Genomic DNA, 24,681 nt, shown 5'->3' on the forward strand with positions numbered 1-24,681 from the left:
TTTCTCTGTATAGCCCTGGCTGTCCTGGAACTCACTCTATACTATAGACCAGGCTGGCCTCGAACTCAGAAATCCATCTGCCTCCCAAGTGCTGGGATTAAAGGTGTGCGCCACCACCGCCCGGCTAAGACCTATCTCTTAAAGGGCCCTCTGGCCCTGTTAGCTCAACCCAGAATGATGGAAGTAGATGCTTTTCAGAGGTAGGCCACTCTACAGAACCCACTCACGTCCTTGATGTAAGGTTTTAAGGAAATGCCATTTTTTTGAAAGTGTCAGAGTTGTGTTTGCTGCAGGGCAGGGGAAATCCAGACGAGATCCCATAGCTGACTCCACTGTCTCTGTGGTCACTCACAGATCCCATTTGTAATGAAGAAGAAGGAACAGCCACCACCATGGGCACCGCTGTCCAGAGCATCGAGCTTGCCCTCCCACCCCACGCAAACCACCATGGAAACACATTTGGCGGGCAGATCATGGCATGGATGGAGACAGTCGCCACCATTTCTGCAAGGTTCTCAGCCAGCGTTGGCCCTGGCATGGGACTCGGGGAACAGGAGTAGTGGTTTGAAGTGCATTTTCTTTTTAAAATTGCACAAAACCTGTGAAATGTATATTCTGTAGCTTTTCTTGATGTGCATACCAACACAGGCAATTTTTTCCATCAAGGAAAAATTTGGTTTTTGATCTGTGCGCAAATTCACTGAACAGGGAAGCTGAGGAACAAGTGGGATCAGTATTAGCCACCAGTTGTCAACACTCATGCCCTACCCTGATTCACAAGTCACAGTGTCCTAGGACTTTCATCAGGAGGTATCAGGATGAATGTGACACTTGATGACAATAAAAAGCATTAATTTGCTTTGGGAGGGACTTCCACTGAGCACAAGAACAATGCCAAGGAACCATTTTCATGAAATACCCAGTTTGTTGTGCTTATTGTGTGTAGATCCTCTCCACACATGGTTCCTTAGAGTCAGAGGAGTTGTTTACTTAGAAAATAGGTTGCTTGCTTGTCTAGGGAAGCCATTCCACAAATCAGTTGTTTATGAGAATACTATGGAAGATGGTCATCACCTCTTTTCTCCCACCCCCGCCCCCTTGTTCCCTTAGCCGCCTTTGTTATGGGCATCCCTTTCTGAAGTCTGTGGATATGTTTAAATTCCGGGGACCATCCACAGTTGGAGACCGCCTTGTCTTCAGTGCCATAGTCAACAACACCTTTCAGAACAGGTAAAGTATGCTTGGTGTGCATACTTTCAGAGTCGTGCATAAGCTGTGTTCTCATTTCAATTGGGGAGGGCAGTGTAGGAGCTACATCGCAACACTTCGAAACTTTGAATTATTGTTAAACTTCACTCAGTTTTTGGACACACAATCTTTTGTCCTTCTTGTACGCTCTTCACACTCAGGAAATTGTGATGAGTTGTTTTGTCCCACAGGGTGCTAGAACATCCAGCTGGCCCAGAATAGTTCCAACTGGCATTTGCCATCCTAACATACTTATTAGTTCTTCCTGTCAGCATCCATCATGGGCCTGCTGTTTAATGACAGTGAGTCCAGACTACATCCTACTTACGTTTATTATTCACAGTACATAGTGAAAAGGTCTTCTTCTTCTTCTTCTTCTTCTTCTTCTTCTTCTTCTTCTTCTTCTTCTTCTTCTTCTTCTTCTTCTTCTTCTTCTTCTTCTTCTCCTTCTCCTTCTCCTTCTCCTTCTCCTTCTCCTCCTCCTCCTCCTCCTTCTTCTTCTTCTTCTTCTTCTTCTTCTTCTTCTTCTTCTTCTTTTTTGATGTAAAATAAAAGGGGGTGGGGAGTATCTCTGTTTTCTACCAAACTTGAGCTCTTCATTCTTTTAAACATAGAACTATGGTTTTGAAGGAAGAAAACATGTTTTGAACACAACATAATTCACCTTCTCCATTAACTAAATATGTCGATGGATGTGTACACATAACATTCCCGTGGGCAAAGAAAATGGGAACTTAACTCAGGCAGGCACTCCTTCAAGACCCTCCTAGTGGGTTTTAGCCATTGTACGGACTTGCTGACATCAGAGGAGAAGCAGCAGGCCCCTGTTGCTTGGCAGAAGGGGAGGCCAGCCATGCGCCAGTCCTCCTTGCCCACCACTCTGCATCCCCCTTGCAGTGTGGAAGTTGGAGTACGTGTTGAGGCCTTTGACTGTCAGGAGTGGGCTGAGGGCCAAGGCCGCCACATCAACAGCGCTTTTCTCATTTACAACGCTGTTGATGACCAGGAGGAACTGATCACCTTTCCCAGAATCCAACCCATTTCAAAGGTCAGTTGTCACTGCGTAAGCTTCAATGATCACACCCGTGGACACAGAGTTTCGTGCAGCTTCCCACTGTCAACCATCTCCACAGCTTTCCAAAGAGGTTTGCTTTCTTCCATGCCTAAGTCCAGTGGGCCCTTCCCTCTTCTTCCCTGCCCACATCTCTCTGGTGATGGGTTGTAATGGTGAAAGCCCCAGGCACCTCTCTATATAGCTGCGGGTGTGGCATGTGGCTCTCTGCATCCCTTCTCTGCTTCTACTGTTGTGTGTGGGCATCCTGTTCTGGATGCTGCACCACATTCATGGGAAACCTGTCTTCTCATCCAGGAACCAGCTTAGTGCTAATATTCACCTCCTCTAAAAGCTCCAGAGTGAAACCTGTGTGATTTTTAGAAGCCGAAATTAAAACACTGTCCACTTTGAAAAGGAAGTGAAAAGAGCCATCAAAGTCGCCCAGGGGCTCAGACATCACCAGGGAGAGTCACAGACACAGAGCCCCATTTGGTCTAGGAGAAGGATCCTTAAGGGCCACATTGCCAAAATGTTAGAAATTGATTGGTTGTACTGTTTTTTGTTTTGTTTTGTTTTGTTTTGTTTTAAAGGATGATTTTCGACGTTACCAGGGAGCTATTGCCCGGAGGAGAATTCGCCTAGGCAGGTAAGGGACATATAGTATGAGGACTTCATAGGCTTTTCTCTATCTGGCAAGCCACATAACAAAGAGCCACTGCCTCGGGTCCTTGTGCTCACATAATAGGGAAGAAAAAAGTCTAATGATTCCTAAAAGTTAAAAATGGCCCAACCTGGAAATAGTTCTTCCTGGTTCTCCCACCAAAGAGAATGTTTTTAAATGGTTGATTTCAAATCAAGAAAGCATATAAGAAAATTGTTTCTTAATATTTTAATTTTTCAGGAAATATGTTATTTCCCACAAGAAAGAAGTTCCACTCAGCGCACAATGGGATATAAGCAAAAAGGTAACCGTTTTATGGTTTGGAGTGCTTCATGTTAACAGCCCACCATTACAAAAGCAGAAACCTACTTGTTTAACAGATTCGGGTTGTACCTGCATGGGTTAGATGACAAGGTGAACTGCCTAACCCTCCATTCCTAAACCATGCTAAACAAGTCATCAGCTACCAGTAATTCTACTGTCAGGTTTGAATTCTGTGAACAGCTCCCAAATTCTGACCCAGGACATTGTGCCACAAGCTAGCATGCAGCGTTTCAACTTGGTGTCTTGCACTTAATTTGCAGCGAGTGACATGTTTATGAACTTTAACTTTTATGGAGCAAAAAAGATTAGTTGGGACTAGGGAGATGGCTCAGTGGTTAAGAGGACTGGAAGCTCTTCCAGAGGCCTCAGGTTTAATTCCCAGAATCACACAAAGGCTCACAACCAGCTCCAGGAGAGCAGATGCTCTTTTCTGGCTTCTACAAGTCCTGTACACATGTGGTGCCTAAACACGTTTACAGGCAACATGTCCATATACTTAAAATGAAAATAAATATTAAAAAAAAGGATTAGTTGTTTAAACACTTTTGACAATATATCACACTGATGGGCATCTATCTGTTTTGGCTCAGGATACGGTCTAGGCATATACACACTTGGTGAGTGCATAATTACCCTGTCTGTACTTTCAGACAGAAGTTAGATATTAGCAATAGATAGTTTACCTTATGCTCAACACTTTCACTTTGGCTCAATGGATACCTCCTCCCAACACTGGCCATTATTGAAGCAGAAAATGCTTGATCCCAAACCTATATATTGAATACATAGCTTCCCTTTTGTGTGTGTATATTTTAGGGATCCCTAAGGAACACCAATGTGGAAGCTCTCAAAAATCTGGCATCCAAAAGCGGTTGGGAGATCACCACCACCTTGGAGAAGGTAAGTGCGTGCCCAGGGTTTGTGCTGCTCCTGTTCACAGCCAATTAAAGTTGGCTTGGTGTCCATGCTTCTGAGGGCTTCCTGCTGCTTTGCTCAAGGAGCAACAGTTTCTGAAAATGGACTTCGTTCTAGCCATGAGCAGTCCTGGATGACATAGCACTCCACACCTGCCCCACACACTCCTACGTCCTGGCAGGCCTGGGTTCTCACATCCCATCTCTTGCCTCTCACTCCCTTCTCCACACCTCCATCCACCCAAACCTGAGGATCTTGGTGAGTGTCTTCATTAGGGTTTTACTGCTGTGAACACAGTGACCAAGGCAACTCTTACAAGGGCAACATTTAGTTGGGACTGGCTTACAGGGTCAGAGGTTCAGTCCATTATCATCAAGATGGGAACAAAACAGCGTCTAGGCAGGCAATGTATAGGAGGAGCTAAGAGTTTTACATCTTATTCCAAAGACTGGCACTCAGGTCTTAAAGCCCATACCTACAGTGACACACCTACTCCAACAAGACCACACCTCCAAATGGTGCCACGTCCTGGGCCAAGCATATACAAGCCATCACAGTGAGCTAAGATACATACTTCTCCAAAATGCTCTTCTGACGCAATGAACTTCAGTAGCTCATTTCATCATGACTTCTCTAAGACTAATTTGTCTTGGATTTCTTTTCTGTCTTATAATGCTTCTTTCACAATTATTGTAAGTTGATATTTAAATGTTACATTGAAATTTATGTTTTCAATGATCTTTTCCCCAAAAAGATAATAAATAAGATGGGTAAGAAGGAAGCCTTCCTTGTCTTGATTCTTTGTATCTCTCTCTTAACAACTTCTATAATTTTTGCATATTATCAAATTGAAGTAAGTGTGTATAACTGGGGCCTTAAATTTATGATACTGGAAGACTCTTGCAAGCCAGTACTTACCTGTACTAAACTCTAAGCTCTAGGGGACATTTTGCTCAACCACTGTACTCCCAGACCATGGTAGAGCCCGACACTTGTAAGATGATTGGGATTGCCGGCTTTAGGGACACATTTGCTATGGACTGCTGTTCACTGTCAGTGAAACACCATCCTAAAAAACAGGATGACCAGGTGTCCTGACTGTCCTGGGACAGTCCATGTTTGCACCTGCTGTCCCGTCTTGACTTCAGCCATGCCTCAGTGTTTCAGTGTGGATGAGTCAGACAGGCCTCTCATCTTGGAATATAAGTAAATTCTAAGACTACTCTTTGTCATTTTTAGTTCTGACCTTGACTTCTGAGCATTTCCTTGTGGTTGTTTTGGTTGTTTCCTTTTCTCACTATTGAATCCTTCCAGGGTCTTACTTAGGCCCTTTAGATTCAGATACGTTCCAATGTCTACTGGGCTCAGAAATGTAAGGATGGGTTTAATAATTAAGTATTGGTTTCTCACTATTGCTCATAAAAGGTGCCTAAATACCTTCTTTTGTTTTCTTGATATGAAATCTGTCTCTTGCTTTCTTGCTAGCTTCTGAGCACCCCAACAGGTTTTACCCACCCCACCCAAGGTTTTCTTACATTTTTCCTCCCAAGAACCTGGATCACCAGTGAGTACCACAGCCACTTTTTTTTTAAATTCTTATTTTCAATGTAATTGGATTTGAAATCTGATATTTATAATAAAGTCAGACAGTACTAAAGGTTTTAATCATATGTAATTATCTATCTATCTATCTATCTATCTATCTATCTATCTATCTATCTATCTATGGGTAGAAATAACCAGAAGTAATGCAAGGAGCAAAAGACAAATCTAGAAGCAGCATATGTGCACATGAAATTGTAGAAGAAGAACAGGAGGCCATTCACACACCAGTGGGATATCATAACCTCTGTTTAGCCCACAGAGGACAGCTCTAACTTGGTCAAGCTAAGGTACAGAAAGACAGAGACACAGCAAGAGCAAAGGAGCTCGGAGGTGTGTGCTTCTCTTGGAGGTAGTTTCATGAGTGAAGATGAAGACGGCTTTCTAGGCAGTGCGAAGCTTGAGTTGAGTCCTCCGGGAGAGAAATTACCATGAGGAGCCTGGCATGACAGGCATGAAATATCTGAAGTCTGAAAATAAACTGAAAATATAACAAGGACAAGAGGGACATGGATGCCCCCCCCCAACAACCTGGTACTGGAAGCAGAGCAGAGAGGATCTATCTCAAAGAAGCTGAAGGAGGGGACAGAGTAGGCCCAGAGTCCACCTGACTACCCCCAACCCCTTACCACCAAAGGCAATCCCTTGGTGCCTCCATGGACTAGGCCTCTATAAAAAGTAGTTTCCTTTTCCTTTCTACAATGTGATCTCAACAACAACATATCAGTTGGAACAAACCGTCTAAAACATTTAATTATTTCCTTTTCATTTTAATACCAACTGACATCCAGAAATCGGAGCAGAGTGTTGTTATGACGAAAGGGGTCTGCTAACAGGCTCCGGGCAGACTCACATCAGTGAGTCTGAAGCTACTTACATTTCATTTCAGACCAGTTACCCCAAACACTGGAGTTGGTTATGAAAGGAGTTTACCTCCATTCCCGTGAGCAAAGGGAAGCCAACAGCTGTTCTTGGAGAACAAGCTTGAAGAACAGCTGTCTTCTTTCCATGAAGTCAAAGCTGGCTGGATTGGTTACTGTCTGCAGCTGAGATAAGACAGCATGATCAAGACAGCTTCCAGAAGAAAATGTCTTATTGGGCTTGTATTCTGGAGAGCTAGAGCCCACCATGGCAGAGCAAAGACATGGGGAGTGGGAGGCACAAAAGGGAGCTCACATCTCAGCCTCAAGCAGGACACAGAAAGAACACACTAGACATGGCATAGGCTGTTAAAACCTTAAGCCAACCATACCTCCTAATCCTTCCCAAACAGCCACCAACTGGAGACCATGTCTGGAGTCTCATGTGAAGCATCTCCTTCAACCCACCACAGTGGTTTTTCTTAGGCAAATTTAAAGAAAGCCAAAATGGACCACTGCTTTTCTCTGTCCCCTTTGCATCCGTGGCATTGGTTCAGGTAGCAGGATAAAGAGAAGGACTTCCTGCTACCTTCTTTACCTTGTCAGGGAAGGAATAGATGTCATTCATTCATCCACTATGGATCTTGGTGCTGGCATAATCAGTAAGCTCTATCTATAAAGGCGGAAGGTGGATACTCCTTTTGGCTCTAGTTAAAATATGTCTGCAAGCTGGAGAGCAACTTGCTGGAAAACTGCTAGTTTAATTTCCTAAGGCGGTCACAACAAAGGACTGGTCACTGGGTTATTGAAACAATAGGAGCCTATAGGAGCTCCCTTGTGAAAGCCGGTATTCCGAAATCAAATTGTAGGCGCCCTGGTCACTTCTGAAGAGATTAGTACCTCCCCTCTCACCCAGCTTCTAGAGCAGTGCTGGTCAGCAGGTTCCTTGGCTTGCAGATGCATCGTTGTCTTCATTTCCACATGGCACTCTCTCTGTGTGCCTGTCTGTGACTAGCTTCTCTTCTCTATAAAGACATCAGTTATAGTGGGCCTACCATACTGCAATACAACCTCAGATGAATTATATTGGCAAAGACCCTATTGCTATATAAAGTCATATTACAAGGTATAAGAGGTTAGGCCTCTACCATAGAAGTGCAGGCAGGAGTATGATATAATGAAACTCTAAGCAATTGTTCGGCACAGTCTCTCCCCACATCCTAACTCACCAAAACAGGCAGGCCCAAGGCAAGCATGCAACCAGTTCCACTGACTTGGCTGTGCCTGGCGAGCCAGGCCTGGAGACATCTGGCCTCCAAGCTCCTCTCTGGATTTACACCAATATGTCTCCTTTAGGTTCTGTGCTGATGGCAGCCAGGTGAAGTCCTACCTGGATTAGTTTGTATTCATCAAGTGCTCACAGGCTGGGCTAGGCCTTTCTTTTCAGGCTGGAACTAAAGATGCATAAAGCCTGGAAGGGATGTGTTTACATAAGCTGGTAGTCACTCATTTGCTGCCTAAGCTACTGTAGTTGTGATTTCTCGTTTCTTCATTCTAGTAGCAAGGATAATATTATGTTTGGATATAGATACATGATTCAATAAAGGTCAGCTCTTTACAGCTTGATTTCTTTCCATCTGCCTGATTCCCATGGTTGGAGTCCTAACCTCATGTTTGTTTGTCTTCTTGCAGCCTGTTGCCATGGTAATGATTATAAGATAGAAAGTTTAAACACTAACTTCAAAACACCCTGAAAAGAATGGAGAAAATGAGCAGAATAAAAATGTACTCTTGGTGGAACACATAGCTCTGAGGAGGAGTGGGGGGAGGAGGAGGAGGAGGAAGATGAAGCTCAGAGCTACAGAAATGGCATCAGTGTTTTAGTATACGTCAGGTGATTACTGCTTATCTAACAGATACTACATATTAGAAATTGGCCTCAGGATTCAGAAAGCAAATAATGCTTCTTCCTTCAGAAGTATGCTCTATGAGCTCTTCTGAGAAATTAACTTAGTCCTAGAGATAGTTCATTTGTTTCCTGGGTCCCTTTAGCCCATTCGAAGCCATGCTAAATATCCTGGGAGAGCACTGCCATCCAGTCTTAGGGTAAAGGGGGTCATGGGCAGGTGTAGCATCCTGTGCCATTCTGTTTTTAGTGTGTGGAGGCAGGAAATATTACAAAAATCAAGAGAGAAAAGCTTTTGTTCTTTATTTTTCATCATCATCATCAACAACAACAAAACATGATGCACATTAACTAGCCCATTATTTGGATGCCACAGAACTAGCATCCAAGATTGAAGTGAGATTGTTATTGACCACATAGATGCCTTACCTGGTACAGGCAAGCACATATGACTGCCCATTCACGTGTGTGCATAAATGTGTGTGTGTGTGTGTGTGTGTGTGTGTCTTTAAAGTAAAAAATATATTTTTTCTCTTCTAATTTTTCTTCCTATCTTTTAGATAAAAATATATACCCTGGAAGAGCAAGATGCTATATCTGTTAAGGTTGAAAAGTGTGTTGGTTGTCCAGCACACATGGCTTATCATCTCTTGTCTGATCTCACAAAGCGGCCTCTATGGGACCCCCATTACATGTAAGAACAAATTTAAATGTCTTTTCTTAATCAAGCCTGATATTGTGAGAAAGACAACTTCAATTGCAGCTCTTCTCCACTGCTCAGTGCATGGTGTACTGTTTCAGAAATTTAGAGAAGCTTGAGAGCTTATCTTGCCTAAGCTGTTGCTTGAGAAAAACCAATTATTACATTCATCTGTCTCTCATCTGTATTGAGTTAGCATAGGTGGTCAACATCTGTTGTGATATCACTGACAACTTTAAAGTTGATTTTGTACCTATTTCTGAGATCCAGCTCAGCCAGGCTTTGTAACAAACACTCTTTTGCTTCACTCCCTGGCCTGATTGCTCCTGAGAAGTTATCCAGAGTCTTCCCAGAACTCTCTTCCAGTCTCAGAGAGATGCTGCTGAGTTAGCAGTGAGTCCTGGAGGAAGATGACGCTTGTGGCTCCCCTGTGTCATCAGTCATGCCCTGCTCCCATCCACCTGCTTTTCTCCCACAGCATCCTGTCTCATCGTTTCTGGAGCTCTCTCTTCCATCTCACTTTGCTGGAATGTGGTTGATCATATCTATGTATGGGTCCTGTATCTGCATATGTAAACACTTTAGATAAAGGGTGGGGTGTGCGTGTGGAGGGGGAGGGTGTGTGTTGGGGGGGTTGCATCAGCATCAAGCATGGGCAGATCCCTTTTACTTCATTCTTTAAATTGTATAGCAACTATCAAGATACCATTTACATTACAGAAGTGATATAGAGATGACTTAGAGCATGCTGAAGGATATGCATATGTTATAATAACAACACTGTGTCACAGTATGTAAGGGACTTGAACACCAAAGATTTTGGTTTGCCACAGGTCCTAGGGACGACTGCGGAGCTCTAAGCCTTGTATGCTCTGCCCTGCAGTGATGGGTTAGGCTCAGGCCTGGCCTCCTAGGATACAGAGCACTGCAGCATCTCAAAGACAAGATATCTTGCCTTTCAACAATTTCTTTCAAACTCTTCTCTCACAGTTCTGTTTCAGTTGGCATTCCATTTAAATGAAACATGAATGAATGAATGGAGAAGCCAGTGAGTTCATTTAAATTCAGCTAACTAGTCTATCTACTTAAGACTCAGGGTCTGCAGGGAGTGTTTGCAGTAACTCTCACAATGACCCCCCAGATAGCACTAGCTACATCATACAGATGAGATAATAATATGACTTATCTAATATCATACAGCCAGTACACAGTGGTCTGAGACTCAAAAGCAAGTGGTTTAGCTTCAAAGTTGCTGTTCTTCCCAGAATGCTCGCTTTCCCCAAGGGCTTGGACTGGCTTTACATCCCATTTATCCTCAAAATGTTTTACTGTTCCTAGAAAAAAATAATTTTGTGAAAAGATTATTATCTTCCTCTGGAGTTTTGAGGGAAGTGACCTTGGAGCCAGATAACTGGCACCTTTCTATCACATGCAAAATTACTCCTTCTCAACAGGCAGCTTGTTCCAAAGTCAGCCTTCAAGCAGTGTGTGTGTGTGTGTGTGTGTGTGTGTGTGTGTGTGGCAGGAGGGGGGTTCAGCACAACAGGTGAATACAGATGTCAAGAAGGAGATCATGCCAATAACTAAACAAAGCTTATTCTAGCAGAAAGAAAGCATGTGTCTGAATACTGTCCTGTTCACACAGATCTTGTGAAGTCATAGACCAGGTAAGCGAGGACGATCAGATATATTACATCACCTGCTCGGTAGTAAACGGAGACAAACCCAAGGACTTTGTGGTGCTTGTGTCACGAAGAAAGCCCCTCAAAGAAGAGTGAGTATATTTGGCTCATGTGATGTCCCAGCTCTGTCTGTTGGAGACTAAAAATGAAGGGATATGGAGACAAGAAAGCCATCATGGACAGTTCTAGTCTTCAATCACATTCATCCATTTGTTTTTAAATGTATGAATCTTTAGTTACCATTTTGATATGCATTCATGTATTATGATCTGTGTGCATAGGACCCATGGACATTCTAAAGCAGCTTCCTTCTGCTCAGATATTAAATTCAATATCTGAAAAACCTCCAAGACCTCCCCTTATTATCAATAAAGTCAGCAAGAGGAGTGGTGACTAGTCATTGACTAGTCATTGACTTAGAATTCACAAAGGCCCTGATGCATTAGCTATCTAAACTGGCCCACTGCCTGCCAGAATTTGAACATGGCCTTCCTATGTATCCTGGAACACACAGAGCATGGGATTCAAAGAGCAGGGCCCCAGATAGTCTCCCCGCATGTGTGGACTAATGTACATAGGTGCTCACTGTATGTGATTGTTAATGCTGCTTGTATCCATTAATAGAATCTAAAGAGCTGCATAGCAAAAGGTAAGTAAGAATAGTCATTCGAAAGCCAGGGAATAGGATTGGAGCTAGAGTACACAGAAGGGTCGCTTGTATTTCTGAGTCTCTTGTAACCATTTATTGTTGGAATGTTGCTTTTCTTTCCAACTAAAGAATGACAGGAAAATGACACCCAACCTCTTAGAGCACAGAAAAACTTGAGCAACTCCAGTGCTGTGATGTTCTGTCACCCCCTAGGTTTGAATGTCTCTGTAGAGAAGGCTTTTTGATATGGACCACTCAGTCAGACAAGTCTGGTTTTCTGAGCTCACTCCTGCAGAGACAATGAGATTGTCCCAAGGATTGGGGATGTAGCCAGCGCTGGATAACTTGCCTAGCACGCAGAAGGCCCTGAATTTAATCCTCAAAACCACAAAACTAGATTAATAAATGCCAGAAACTATAGAACTGTCCTGTCTAATGACCATTCCCACACAGAATGTGTGCTCTTATCTTTCAGCAACACCTATATCGTGGCACTAATGTCAGTTGTGCTGCCATCTGTCCCGCCATCTCCACAGTACATCAGAAGTGAGGTCATTTGTGCTGGGTTTCTCATCCAGGCTGTCGACAGCAATTCATGCACTGTACGTTTGATGAAATATTTGTGTCTGAATTCATTCTCATGGCTATGGGAAGGCCCCTTTATTTCCCCCAGATCTCCTATTCATCATCGTCTTATAATGTGTGTCCTCTCTAAAAGACCCCTCTTCCCTTCTTCCAGATTCATTCACCAACAGTTCCAGTCTCTTGCTTGAAAACTCAGCATGCTGTATTTTCTCTTTGATGCAGGTAGCATACCTGAATCAGATGTCAGACAGCATCCTCCCTTACTTTGCTGGCAATATTGGTGGCTGGTCAAAATCCATTGAGGAAGCTGCAGCCTCGTGTATAAAATTCATAGAGAATGCCACCCACGATGGACTTAAAAGCGTGTTATAAATGGTCAACACTCATCTTCCTGTAATTTAATTCCAAGTGTGTCCTTAGCCCTTTTACTTGGCAAGCTTTGGGGCCATATAACGGTTTAATATCAGCCTAAGCAAAAATGCAGTTATGAAAAGATTAAAAACCAAAGTGCATTCTGGTGATTTGGAGCCAAACCACAAGATCTCTAAATCCCTACTGTACAGACACTTGGAAATTGCTTGGATAGAATATCACATGATCTATAAAATGGCACAAAATTAGTTAACACTGTCACAGACAGCTCCAGATTACAGAAGCTCGATGTGTATTCTGCAATGATGAGTTTGTAAAATGTGAAATGGTGGGTTAAAAGCAGAAGGGTGTTTAATATTAGTCCATGGGCAGCAGACACCTTTGTCAGGGGTCTCTGAGAAGATGTATTTCATGTTTTAGAACTTTAAATTAGGAAGCATTAAAACATAATGGAATGCAATCAGTTTTTTATTAGGAACGACTTTCCTCTTGTCATTTTACATATATTTCAGGTAGATGGCCAATTTAGTATCTATTTCTATACACGCACACGCCAAGCACCTGTAAAGTGTGATATTATAGAGAGAATATTAACTGAGCTCCTCTTCTTCATATCTACTCCATTAGTACTTTATCTCCTAGACGTCAGCATTTATCATTCTACAAACAGAATGTGTCAGGTTAGCCTCCTTCAAAGGATGACTTTTACAAATGGAAGGAGATCTGCATTAGAGTGGAGAGCAGGAGACAGGTTAGGGCTATCCTGCTGTGAGCTCACCAGATCTCTACCTCTGCTCCCCTGCCTGCTCCCACATGCCCACTCGAATAGTCTGGGGTTGGTTACAGTTTTTATTTTATTTATCTATCTTAAGGTTTTCCTATATGTGAACTTTAGACCACGTTCTAATTTTACAAATTACTATTTATATATGATAAGAGTAGATGCATAGCATAGAACATTCTAGAACTAAAAAGACTTCTGGAAATATTTTAATTCTAAAAGGTAAAAGATTTAGCATACAAATGACACTACAACTTAAGGTTATCATTTCAGACTTCTGAAATGAAGACACTTCTAAATGCTCTATGTGTAGGCTTGGTCTTTGAATTTCATTTTTGAAATGTTTTCCTGAACAGCAACAGAAATACTTGAGTAACTTTAGCTGGCTCATGTTGAGACATAGAGATAGTGTGTACTCCAGTTTGCAGGATCTACCTTACCTGGGACGGGTATAAAGTCTCAGAACATTGTCACTTGTCCATACCACATGCTTTGGATGAAGTTTAGTTGATAAATTAGAGATTCACAATAACCTCTAATAAAATTGAGCCATCATAACAATGTACTGGAATGAACAAAAGCTGGGAATATGAGCTCCCTCTCAAAATGTCTTACCATGCTGGGCTTACCTTTCTCCCTTCTTCCTGGGGGGAGTAGAGTTGGTGCAGTGCATACAGGGATTGATGAACTAAGCTCAGGGGGATTTTGTAGACACTGAGGCAGTATTAGCTATGGTTGGCCTTCTGTCTTGAACAGGAGCACTGCAGTTGTGTGACGGGGATATTAAATGACAGACAGACAGAAAGGGAAAACATGGGTCCATTGGACATGAGGATGATCGTTCATTCTCCTGGTGGGACTAATTTATACAAAGTGCTGCATGAAAAAGCTTATAGCTCACTTAATTCTAGAATTTTCCATTGACTATCTCCAGACAGTGGTTGGTGGAGTGACAGGCACACTGGATCGGCTAGGTGACATGGAAGGACATAGCCTATTCCCACCTGCATTCATTGACATGATCATTGACACCCTCACAAATGCCTTAAAACTAAGTGAACTTGTAAAAGCAGTTCTTCACCAGCCGCCTTTCAAGTACTGCTGGTCGCTCAAGGCTGGCGCCAACTGGAACAGGAGGTCTGGGCACAAGACATACCCATCTACACTGTTCAGTCTGGGTCTGGGCATGAGACATGCCTATCTTCATGAACTGTTCAGTTTGTCCCAGTCCTAGGGAACGGGCAGGTCCTGCTGTTTTCCCAATTTCACTTAAACGCCTATCAAACAATTCTTTCTAACCTTCCTAAGAGATTTCATTTTTATGCTTCTGAGCAGAGATGTAGAACCTACCTGGCTGTCAGGATCGTTTAGCATATGCTAAATTGAAATGTTCCTTTTTAGGACCCCTTGTCTTTGTAAGAACATGATATAGGAAAAGACAAGCAGGATACTATGGTCTTCTTAGGCTGTTTCAAAACTAAACCTAGTGTCCAAAACAATGTTACAGTGTATTCATTGTGAAGCCCAATAGCCCTGGGTTTGCATTGTCTTAAAAGCCTTCTTATGACATTTAATTTATTTGTTTTCTGTGTGATCATCTGATTGGTAGGAGATTGCCACTAGAGATCAGACAGCTCGTGGGAGCCAGTTCTCTCCTTCCACCATGTGGTCCCCAGGGGTTGAACAGATAGTATCCAGTTTCGCTGTGAGCCCCTTTACCTTACAGTGAGCTACCCGGGTGGCCATGCGTTTCCATTCATTCCACTGAGATCTTCTCCGCTAGGCACTTCTATGCTCTGCAGCTTCTGCAAGCAGTTGGAATGTACTTATTATACATAAATAAAATGAACAATGATACACAATGTTGGAAGACCTTCTATTTGGGAAAGTAAAGATGGGTGCTTGGAGGATTGATTTTATGGTGACTAGAGACATTTGAGCACAAACCAAAGACACACACACACACACACACACACACACACACACACAAACACACAGAGACAGAGACACAGACAGAGACACAGAGAGACAGAGAGACAGAAACTGACAGAGAGACAGAGACTGACAGAGAGACAGAGACTGACAGAGAGACAGAGTCTGACAGAGAGAGACAGAGACCTATAGCCACCAAAGGATCAGTCCTGGACAACTCCCAAGGACAATGCTTCTGGCTCATTCTAGGAAAAGCAGAGAATGAGTGAGACGCAAAGACTACATTTCTCTCCCCTCCAGTGTCCAGGCTTTAAGCAAATGTGGAAATTTAAAAGTAAGCAGTTGACTGGTTCAGCAGATATCAGCCTGCTGGGGAATGGGGACAGAAAAGGTTGTACTCTGGATGGGGAAGCATTTCACAAGGCCCTACTAAATAGCTATTGGCAGATGATAGATCCTAGGGAAGGGAGACTCATTCTCGTTTTGTGGGGGAGGGCTATGGCAGGTTGCTTACGATCCATGCCCCACACCCATGCACATGGGCAGCATTAACTGGACTTAGTGTGTTATTTAAATTTTTTAAAAAAGACATGAAGTGGAGTGTGTTGGGAATATTTAGGAGGAACTGGGTGGGGTGGGAGAGTCAGGGTGTGAATATATCCACATTTTGTTATATAATATATAAAATTCTCAGTTAATACATTAAAATGAGATTTTAAAGATAAAAAGGAAGTCCCTTAAATGCTGATTTCATTAGAAACATGCTCTGCTTTACATAATTAGAGACACACTTTATAAGTTACTAATAGTCATAATTGCTCAGAGATATTAACAGTTGAACAAGCCCTACATCCACTTTTATTCATTCATGATTACATATCCAATTCATGCTCCAGTATCACTGCCCTGTCTTGATTCCTGGGTTGGTTAAGGAGAGGGGATTGTGGTAGGTCTCCCTTTTCAGTGTTGTGATATAGTTACAGAATGTTAAAGGTGTTTGCCAGTGCTTCTAACAAGACTGAAAGGTTTGGGGTCTAAGAAAGCAGCCTCATTTCTCTTTAGCCTGCCCAGCTTTCTTTATGCCACTGCACTGCTCTCGGCAGTACCTTTCCTGTCACCTCTGTCAGAGAAAGAGATCTAGAGGAAGAAATGTGAAAATTGATCAGAGCGTGAGTTCCTTCGTGATCAACCAACTGCCTGTGGGAAATGATAACTGATTTTAGTAAAATTATAATAAACTAGAATACATTTTTAATACTTCCTTACACTATTCAGTTCCTATTTCCAGGCTGCTCATAGTAGAAGTGAAGTGTCAGGAGAGTCCTGCCATGGTTGGCACTTTGTAGGTGACGCTGAGTGAGGTGTAGGTGTAGGCGATTTCCAGAGAGTGAGTACAGGATCACCCATGGAATCTAAGTAGGGTGAGGAAAGGGGAAATGTGGGCAGGAAGGATGATTTCCTAACACATTTTTATTGGTGTAGTTTAAGGGATAATTTTGAAAATGTGTTTAAAAAGATATACATAAAGGAGTATGTTTTACAGCATGGGATAAGTTATTAAAGCAAAATATTGTTTATTCATAAATTGTTTCTTTCATTTGAAAATAACTGGAACCGTTGGGGCAGGCATCTCACTCAGGGCCTGAGTGCACGTGCCCACTCTTTCTGGGTGTGTGAAAGTTGGAGACATCTGTATCCTAGTTCCGAGGAACAGGTCAAGATAGGCACTGCGTGACATCAATGTCAACTGCTAACTCCAGCAGAAGTCAGTGGAAGGGGCTGGCTCCTTTGCTGCTGACCACAGTGCTTGCCACCTGCCCAGAAAATACATGGTCCAGAGTCTTGCAATCCCCGTGTTGGAGCATCCATTTCAGGACACCTTGTCATCCTTGTTAGGCTTGCAGAACCAAAGAAAATAACACACATGCACGGCTGCTCCTGTCATTGGCAGAGCCTCAAGCAAGATGGCCCTCTGTGCCTGATCAAAGGACTATCTGCCCTTTGGGGGGGCGGAATGTGTGTGTGTGTGTGTGTGTGTGTGTGTGTGTGTGTACGCATGCACTTGTTTAAAATCTCAGGGCTTTTACAATACCTGTCCTAACAGTTCCCTTCTCACAAGTCAGAGAAATCTTAGATTAAGAACTCCTTTCTCACTTAATGTCTGTGAGGATGACGTACATTAAAACCACACATATGCACTGAGGAGGCCATCCTTCAGTTTCTGTTTTGTGGCCTTTTAAGAAATGTGATCAGGATATAAAATAAGTGGATAGATAGATAGATAGATAGATAGATAGATAGATAGATAGATAGATAGATAAAATGGACATTTAAAAATAGTTAGGATGAATACCAACACTGTCCCCTCCTTCCCACGCCTGGCTTAGATTCTGTGGGAGATTCTTGTATTCACTTCCTGGGAATTATCTGTATCTCTCATTCAACCTATTCTCCAACAAAAGCCAACCATGGCAGGACTCTCCCAATTGTTCACCTCCAGTGAGCAGCTGGACATTGTAGACTCGTCTCAGTTCAAACATCCAGAGCCCTGATGACCCTCTTGGCATGTTTCCTAATGCGCACTGACTCGAGAGTGTCTGCCTCCTGCAGATCCAGAACATGGACTTTAGAAACCCCGCCCCCCCACCTTCCCAGAGGGTGTAAGCAGGTATCCTGTAAGCAGGTATCTTCTCATAGTCCTGTCTATGCCCCTTCTGCCTCTGCTTCTTTCTGATCATCAGGGGTTGAATCTCTCCACATCAGCCCAGAACAATTTCTCTTACCTTTCCCAGTCTTCCCACTTCTTTCCACTCTCTTACTCCCTAACTACAGTCTCAAGAGCCTCCTCTTCAACCTTTCCCACTCCATCAGACCTTGCAATACTAGGAGACAGCAGGGCTCTGTCCTTGGTCTCCTCTCCTGTCTCTAATCTCCACCAGTCCACCTGTTTCTGGGTTTTCAATGTTCACCAGTAACTCCCACTTCTGCATCTTGTCTTGAGTTGTCTTGACCCTAACAGCTAATTACATACCTGAGCTTTAAGCAAGACACTGTCCTCTCAAAGTCAGTGTCCTTAGAACACTCAAGTTTGCTATCTGTCCAAGCTAAATCTACCTGCCCCATGCTAGCAAATCTAATCGCTTCTATGTTAAACAATATTTTAGGATCTGAACACTTTAAATTAATGTAACCACTGGGAGATGGCTCGGTAGTTAAGAGCACTGATTGCTCTTCCAGAGGTCCTGAGTTCAATTCCAGGCAACCACATGGTGGCTTGCAACCATCTGTAATGGGATCTGATGCCCTCTTCTGGTGTGTCTGAAGACAGCTACAGTGTACTCATATACACAAAATAAATACATAAATCTTTAAAATAAAATAAAATAAAATAAACATAATCGCTACAACACCAAGTCAAAGTGCTGTCTTTTATGTGGATATCACCCCTCCTCCTGTCTCTTTTCTTTCTCTTTCCTTCATTCTCATCATGTCATGTCCTTTTATAGTGAACAATTCTGCTTACCTCAGGGATGGTCAGTGCCTCCCAAGGATCTATATAGATGTGTAGTACTTTAGATTATTCTTTAGAAATGTTCTCTTTCTCTCTGCCATCTTGGCCTCCATGGACTGAATGAGCTTTCTTATCACCTGCCTTTAGGCTTAACCATGTAATTCCTTCACAGAATGTTAGTAGCATGATGCAGCCAAAGGCTTGAAGAGTGTTTTGCAAATGGCCTTGTCCTTTGGCACCTTTGCCACTATCCTGAGACACACATATCAGGGTTGGTGGCTGGTTTGGGGAAAGGAAGAGTGATATGAATAATGAAGTAGCTTTATCTAAGGCCAGCTGAGATCAGTGACTCCCAACCAAAGGGCTAAGGGATGCAGCCCCTCCAACTTGAGATCTGTGGAACTTGCTTAGCCAAGACCTCTGACTCACAGACAGTTGCATTAAACAGAGACACTGATGTATGCAGCTCAGAAGACATGACTCCTATTAGCTATCTGGCCTTCTCCAACTAGCTTACCCCTCACCCTTTTCCAGCCACATCATAGAGGGGTAGAACAGATTAACATCTGCTCAGCTATAGTGCTTAAAGCTTGTTAACAAGGTCTCCATGTCTTTTATTTGGGAGGTTAAATAGGGTAATAAATCCCCTGAATTACATTCACAGACCTTTTGGCTGTTCATTAGCCATCAGCTTGCTCCTACCTCATAAGTGAACTAATCTCTTGTCACCCATTGGGAAAACTCAGGCTTCTTTCTGGTCTTTGTATCAAGGTCATGTAAAGTGTAGCTTTTCTCACCCCACTCCACTTGTAGGTTTTCTGATTCCTGTTACCCACTGTCTAACTCATACACTTTCAGCCATTTTTTTCTGTTACCTTCAATTAAAATGTAAGCTTTACAAAAGCCAAGATTTCTGCTTTGTTCATTGCTATAACCCCAGTATTTGTATACATACCAAGTTTTCAATAAATTGTCTGTAAATAAAAATAACCCTTTCCCCAACTTCCTCATACTACTATTAAAGTCTAAAAGTTTGAAGTATATTTGTATCGTTTCTCTTCACAAGAAAAAAATATGATGGAAGAATTTATCACACATTCATTGAAATACTTTCCAAGTTTACACTCTGGTTTGAATGGGAAATATATCTCTAGGCTCATGTTTAACCACTTAGTGCACAGCTAGGGGAGGGCCTTGGAATGGAGCAGAGCTGGAGGAAGTGGATCACTGGGGGTGGACCTTAAGGTTCCTTAGCTCAGCCCCACTTCTTACGCTCTCTGCTTCCTGCACAATCTGCCTCACACTCCACTACCATGCCTTGGCTGCCAGGATGGACTATATCCTCTCAGATGGAGAGTCTGATAAACCTTCTTCCAGAGGCAGCATCTAGTCAGGTTCAGCACACTGATAATAGTAGCTAACACACATCCTTTAGGGTAAAACATAGACATGCTGTTGTTTATGTTATTTCTTGGCTTTAAGTTATTCAGTTCGTGCACTTGCATACCAGTATTGTTTCTTATTAATTTTGATTCCATGTATGTATGTATGTATGTATGTATGCATGCATGCATGCATGCATGCATGTATTATGCTATATGTATGTATGTATTGTGTATATGTATGTGCATGCACATGTGTGCCTTATGGTGCACACGTGGAAGTAGAAGGTAACTTTGAAGAACTTGGTTCTCCCCTTCCACCACATGGTCCTCATGACAGCCTCCAGGATGGACTCTCATTTCTCTTTCTGAATCTTAGACTTGGTTCCTCATAAAATCTCACTTCTACTCAAAGAACAACAGTGAAGTTTGCTTTCAGTGTCTTCCATTTCATTTGTTCTTGTTCTTTACATATATTTTCAATGGGTATAGAGTTCTAAACTGAAAAGGATTTTTTTTTCCCACATCACATTTGTCACATGCTGTCTCTGGGCTTTTAGGTGACATGTTTCATCTATAATACTTTTAAATATTCTTTTCTTTTTTCTTCTTATTGAAAATAGATTTTTTTCTTACATAATATACTGATTAGTTTCCCTTCTCTTTACTCCTCCCAATTTCTCCTGGCCTCTCCCCCTCCAGATCTACCCTCTTTCTGTCTTTCATTATAAAGCAAACAGGCCTCTAAGCAATCATAATATATGATATTCTATGACATGATATGACATAGGACATGATATGATAGAACAAAAACTAACATTGGAATAGGACGAAACAAGAAAACAAAAAGAAGAGAGCCCAAGAGAAGGCACAAGAAACAAATACTCAGAAAACCACTTATCCACACACTCAGAAATCCCACAGAATCACGACACTAGAAGTCATAATACATATACATAACTATATTATGTTCATATAACATATTGTTCAAGCATGAGGACCTGAGCTTAGATCTCTATTCCCCTATATTCACTGTCAGGCATGGTAGTGAAGCCTATAACCCCAGTGATGGGGATGGAGGACTGGCAGAATCAGGCAGATTTCTAGGCTAAGTGGCCAGCCAGGCTACCTGTAATGGCAAGTTCCAGTAGCAGTGAGAAATTCTGTCTTAAAAAATATATATATATATCCACACACGCACACACACATATATATGATGGAAAAGGTAGGAGAGCAGAGAGGAGGACATCTGACAGTGATCTCTGTACTCCACACGAGCATATACAGGTGGATGCATTTGCACACACATACACAGAGATAAACAGTAAGTAAGGAAATAAATAATAAATAAATAAAGATGTTCAAGAACAGTGTAAGATATCCACATCAAAAGGATGGGGTAAGACATTGTCTTAGTTAGGGTTTTACAGCTGTGAACAGACACCATGACCAAGGCAACTCCTATAAGGACAACATTTAATTGTGTCTTCCAAGGTTCAGTCCATTATCATCAAGGTGGGAACATAGTCACATCCAGGTAGGCATGGTGCAGGAGGACCTAAGAATTCTACATCTGTATCTAAAGGCTGCTAGCAGGACACTGGCTTCTAGGCAGGGGAGATGAGGCTCTTAAAGCCCATGCCCACAGTGACATACCTACTCCAAGAAGGCCACACCTCCAAATAGTGCTGCTCCCTGGGCCAAGCATATATAAACCATCACAGACATTTATTACAAATTACAGTCAAGAAAAGGAACACAGTTGAATTATACATTTAAATGTAAGTCGTGAAAACACAAAACATCAAAAACGCAGGCACACATTAAAATCTCGTGGCCTCTAGTAAATGGTTCATTGGACATAAAACAAAATGCATAAGCATCAATAGAAAAACAAATAACAAACTGGACTTGATCAAACTTCTGTGCCCCAAAAGACATCCTCAAAAGTGGATAAAGATAGCTCACAGGTGAGAGAAAACATGCTCAAATTTTCAATCTGATCAGGCTCTTCCATGAAAAATACAAACAACCTAGGACTGGACGATATTGTGTTCTCTGTTTAACAGATCACAGATGTTAACTAATTAACAGATCTGTTAATTAGTCCACAGATGTCACACAAAGAGCTAGGAAGCACATAAAAGGGTGCTCAGCCCAGATGCAGCTAAGAGGAACATGGAACCACAACCAGACTTTACACCACAGGCTTGCCTAGGACAATGATCCTGTTTAGAATGGGGTGGTCAGAATCACCCTGAAGGGTACCTTTCCACAGTTTCAATCACAGGCCCTCAAATACAGCAACCTTGTTCTCTCTCCATGGGCTCTGACTGCTTTCCCTCTTCTGAGAGGCTTTTCTGCATATATTTATGGTTTTTTTTTTTTCCTTGTCATTCAGATTTCAGGAAAAATCTTCCCCAAAAGTTTCCCCTAGCAACCGCATCTCCTGTTTCTTATCTTCACCTCATTCATTCATTGTATTCAACCACTGGGACATATGTGAATGGTTCTTTTATGGGGACACCTTTGGGAATCCAGAGATGACTAACCATGAAAGCTCTGCTTTCCTATAGCCTCTAAGCGAGAGTAAGGGGAGTACTCGCTAGGATTTCAATTAATGGAGAAAAGATGGACCAATGGAATGAAAAGCATCAGGAGCAGGAAGGGGCCATTTCCGAGAAGGCTGCTTGCAGATGCTGCCAAGCCAGCTGCAGAGCTGAATAGGGGAGGGCATGGCTAGGAACAGAGGTGGACCTGTCAAGAGAAGCTGAGAGTCAAGGCTAGTGGCCTGGAGCATAACTGTGGTGAACAAAAAGGTACGAGAAAGGCACGGAGTAAGTGGTTACTGCAGGTGGACTTGAGTTTGGTGTGTCAGTGGAGCAGTCAATTGGAACTGTCCAAGGAAACCAGGGATGTTCAAGCTGCATGTACTCAGGAGCCTGTCACAGAAAGGTGCAAGGCACGCTTAGAAAAGAAAATCAGGTGAACAAAGGCCTTAGAGATAAAAGACTAGGTTTTACGGGGTTCAACAAAACATGGTTTTTTTTGTTTGTTTTGTTTTGTTTTTTAAGGTTCACTGTTTTACATATATGAGTGCTCTATCTATATGTACGCCTGCATGCCAGAAGAGGCCATCAGATCCCAGTATATATTGTTGTGAGATGCCATGTGGTTGCTGGGAATTGAAGTCAGGACCTCTGGAAGAGCAGGCAGTGCTCCTAACCACTGAGCCATCTCCCCAGCCCCAAATATCCTGATAATGGAATAGTACATACCTTTCTGACACCTTCCCAAGCCACCTTCACTCTTCAGGCCTGTTCACTGTGATACACATGGCCTTGTTTGTTCATGGCCATAATCCTGGTACCTGAGAACAAGCAGAGCTTGCATTCTGGGTGGACAAAGCAAATGTCAGGCTTCTCCAGCCTCGGGTGTCCTACCATTGCTTCCTCCAGGACCCTCCTTGCAGCATCTGTGCACTTTTCAAATGCTGCCAACATCTGTCGTTTATTTTTACTGTTTTTGGAAAGCAAACAGGAAACCAGCATTGCTGAAGTGAGGACTGTTCAGAGAGCACACTTCCCGCTGCTCCCTCGAGGATGCAGGCGTCTGTGCTCTGGCGACATCCACCATAGTGTCTCCAGCGGCGTGGCTGGCATTCCTTAAGCTCCGGGATGCTGAGCAATGTTTTGTCATTATGTTTTTCCCTCACGAAAAATAAAGGAATAGCTCCTATTAAGACTAGGACTGTTAAGCTGTGCAGACGTGAAAACAGAGGCCGTGTTTCTTTTCTTATTTGGTAAATATTTAGCTTTTGAGGCATCAGTAACTAATCACAGCTGCTTCCTTTAGTTACAAATGGATTCAATCAGGTAAAATTTGAGATGAAACTCAGAAACCACCAGTCACTCCATTATGCTGCACAATGACAGTGGCAGGGCTTGTGGAATCTATGTTAAATATGCATGTATTCATCAAATCAGACAAAGAAGCTAATGGGTCTCTGATTAGTGTGCTAACTGTGTTATGGTGATGCTTTCTTCCATCATACCCTGACGCATCCACAGCAGGCGAAAACAGTGCAGGGAGCCCAACACAGTCTGTCATTCCGTCACTCTCTCTGAGGAATGCACATTGACTTTCTGGCTAGAATTTCTCTCTTGAAAAGCCGAAGGTGAAAAAGAACTGTAATGCTGGAGTGCTCTTTAATTTTAATATTAATAATTTCTAATCCTTTGTATGAAAACTAGACAGATCCCTGTTTATCTCTATGCAGGCTTTTATTTTATTATTTTTGGAAACAATACTGTTTATAAAGGGACTCTAGAGTGAGAGTAACAATTATCAGTTCAACAAAGACAAACAGCTGGCAAAATTTTATTCAGTACTAAAAATTACAAGATTTGTGACAACATATAAATTTCTATTACAATAAATTGATATTCCGAATTAAGAGCATATAACAAAATATTTATTCACAAGCTGAAAGGCATGTGGTTTGTTTAGGGTCAATT

General features: G+C 42.5%; 1 protein-coding gene across 1 annotated transcript in view; it reads left to right on the top strand.

The window, feature by feature from the left end:
* Window positions 1-12,961, top strand: part of Acot12 (acyl-CoA thioesterase 12) — a 40,878-nt gene extending 27,917 nt beyond the window's left edge. Inside the window, exons 6-15 of the mRNA XM_031360769.1 lie at window positions 355-511; window positions 1,111-1,230; window positions 2,146-2,296; window positions 2,893-2,948; window positions 3,204-3,267; window positions 4,104-4,187; window positions 9,131-9,264; window positions 10,916-11,044; window positions 12,077-12,203; window positions 12,409-12,961. Of these exons, the coding sequence (XP_031216629.1) occupies window positions 355-511; window positions 1,111-1,230; window positions 2,146-2,296; window positions 2,893-2,948; window positions 3,204-3,267; window positions 4,104-4,187; window positions 9,131-9,264; window positions 10,916-11,044; window positions 12,077-12,203; window positions 12,409-12,558 (1,172 nt within the window). The 3' untranslated portion in view covers window positions 12,559-12,961. The remainder of the gene's footprint in view (window positions 1-354; window positions 512-1,110; window positions 1,231-2,145; window positions 2,297-2,892; window positions 2,949-3,203; window positions 3,268-4,103; window positions 4,188-9,130; window positions 9,265-10,915; window positions 11,045-12,076; window positions 12,204-12,408) is intronic.
* The last annotated feature ends 11,720 nt before the right edge of the window (window positions 12,962-24,681 follow it).

The sequence above is a fragment of the Mastomys coucha genome, unplaced genomic scaffold, assembly GCF_008632895.1.
Source record: "Mastomys coucha isolate ucsf_1 unplaced genomic scaffold, UCSF_Mcou_1 pScaffold8, whole genome shotgun sequence".
Classification (NCBI taxonomy): Eukaryota; Metazoa; Chordata; class Mammalia; order Rodentia; family Muridae; genus Mastomys; species Mastomys coucha.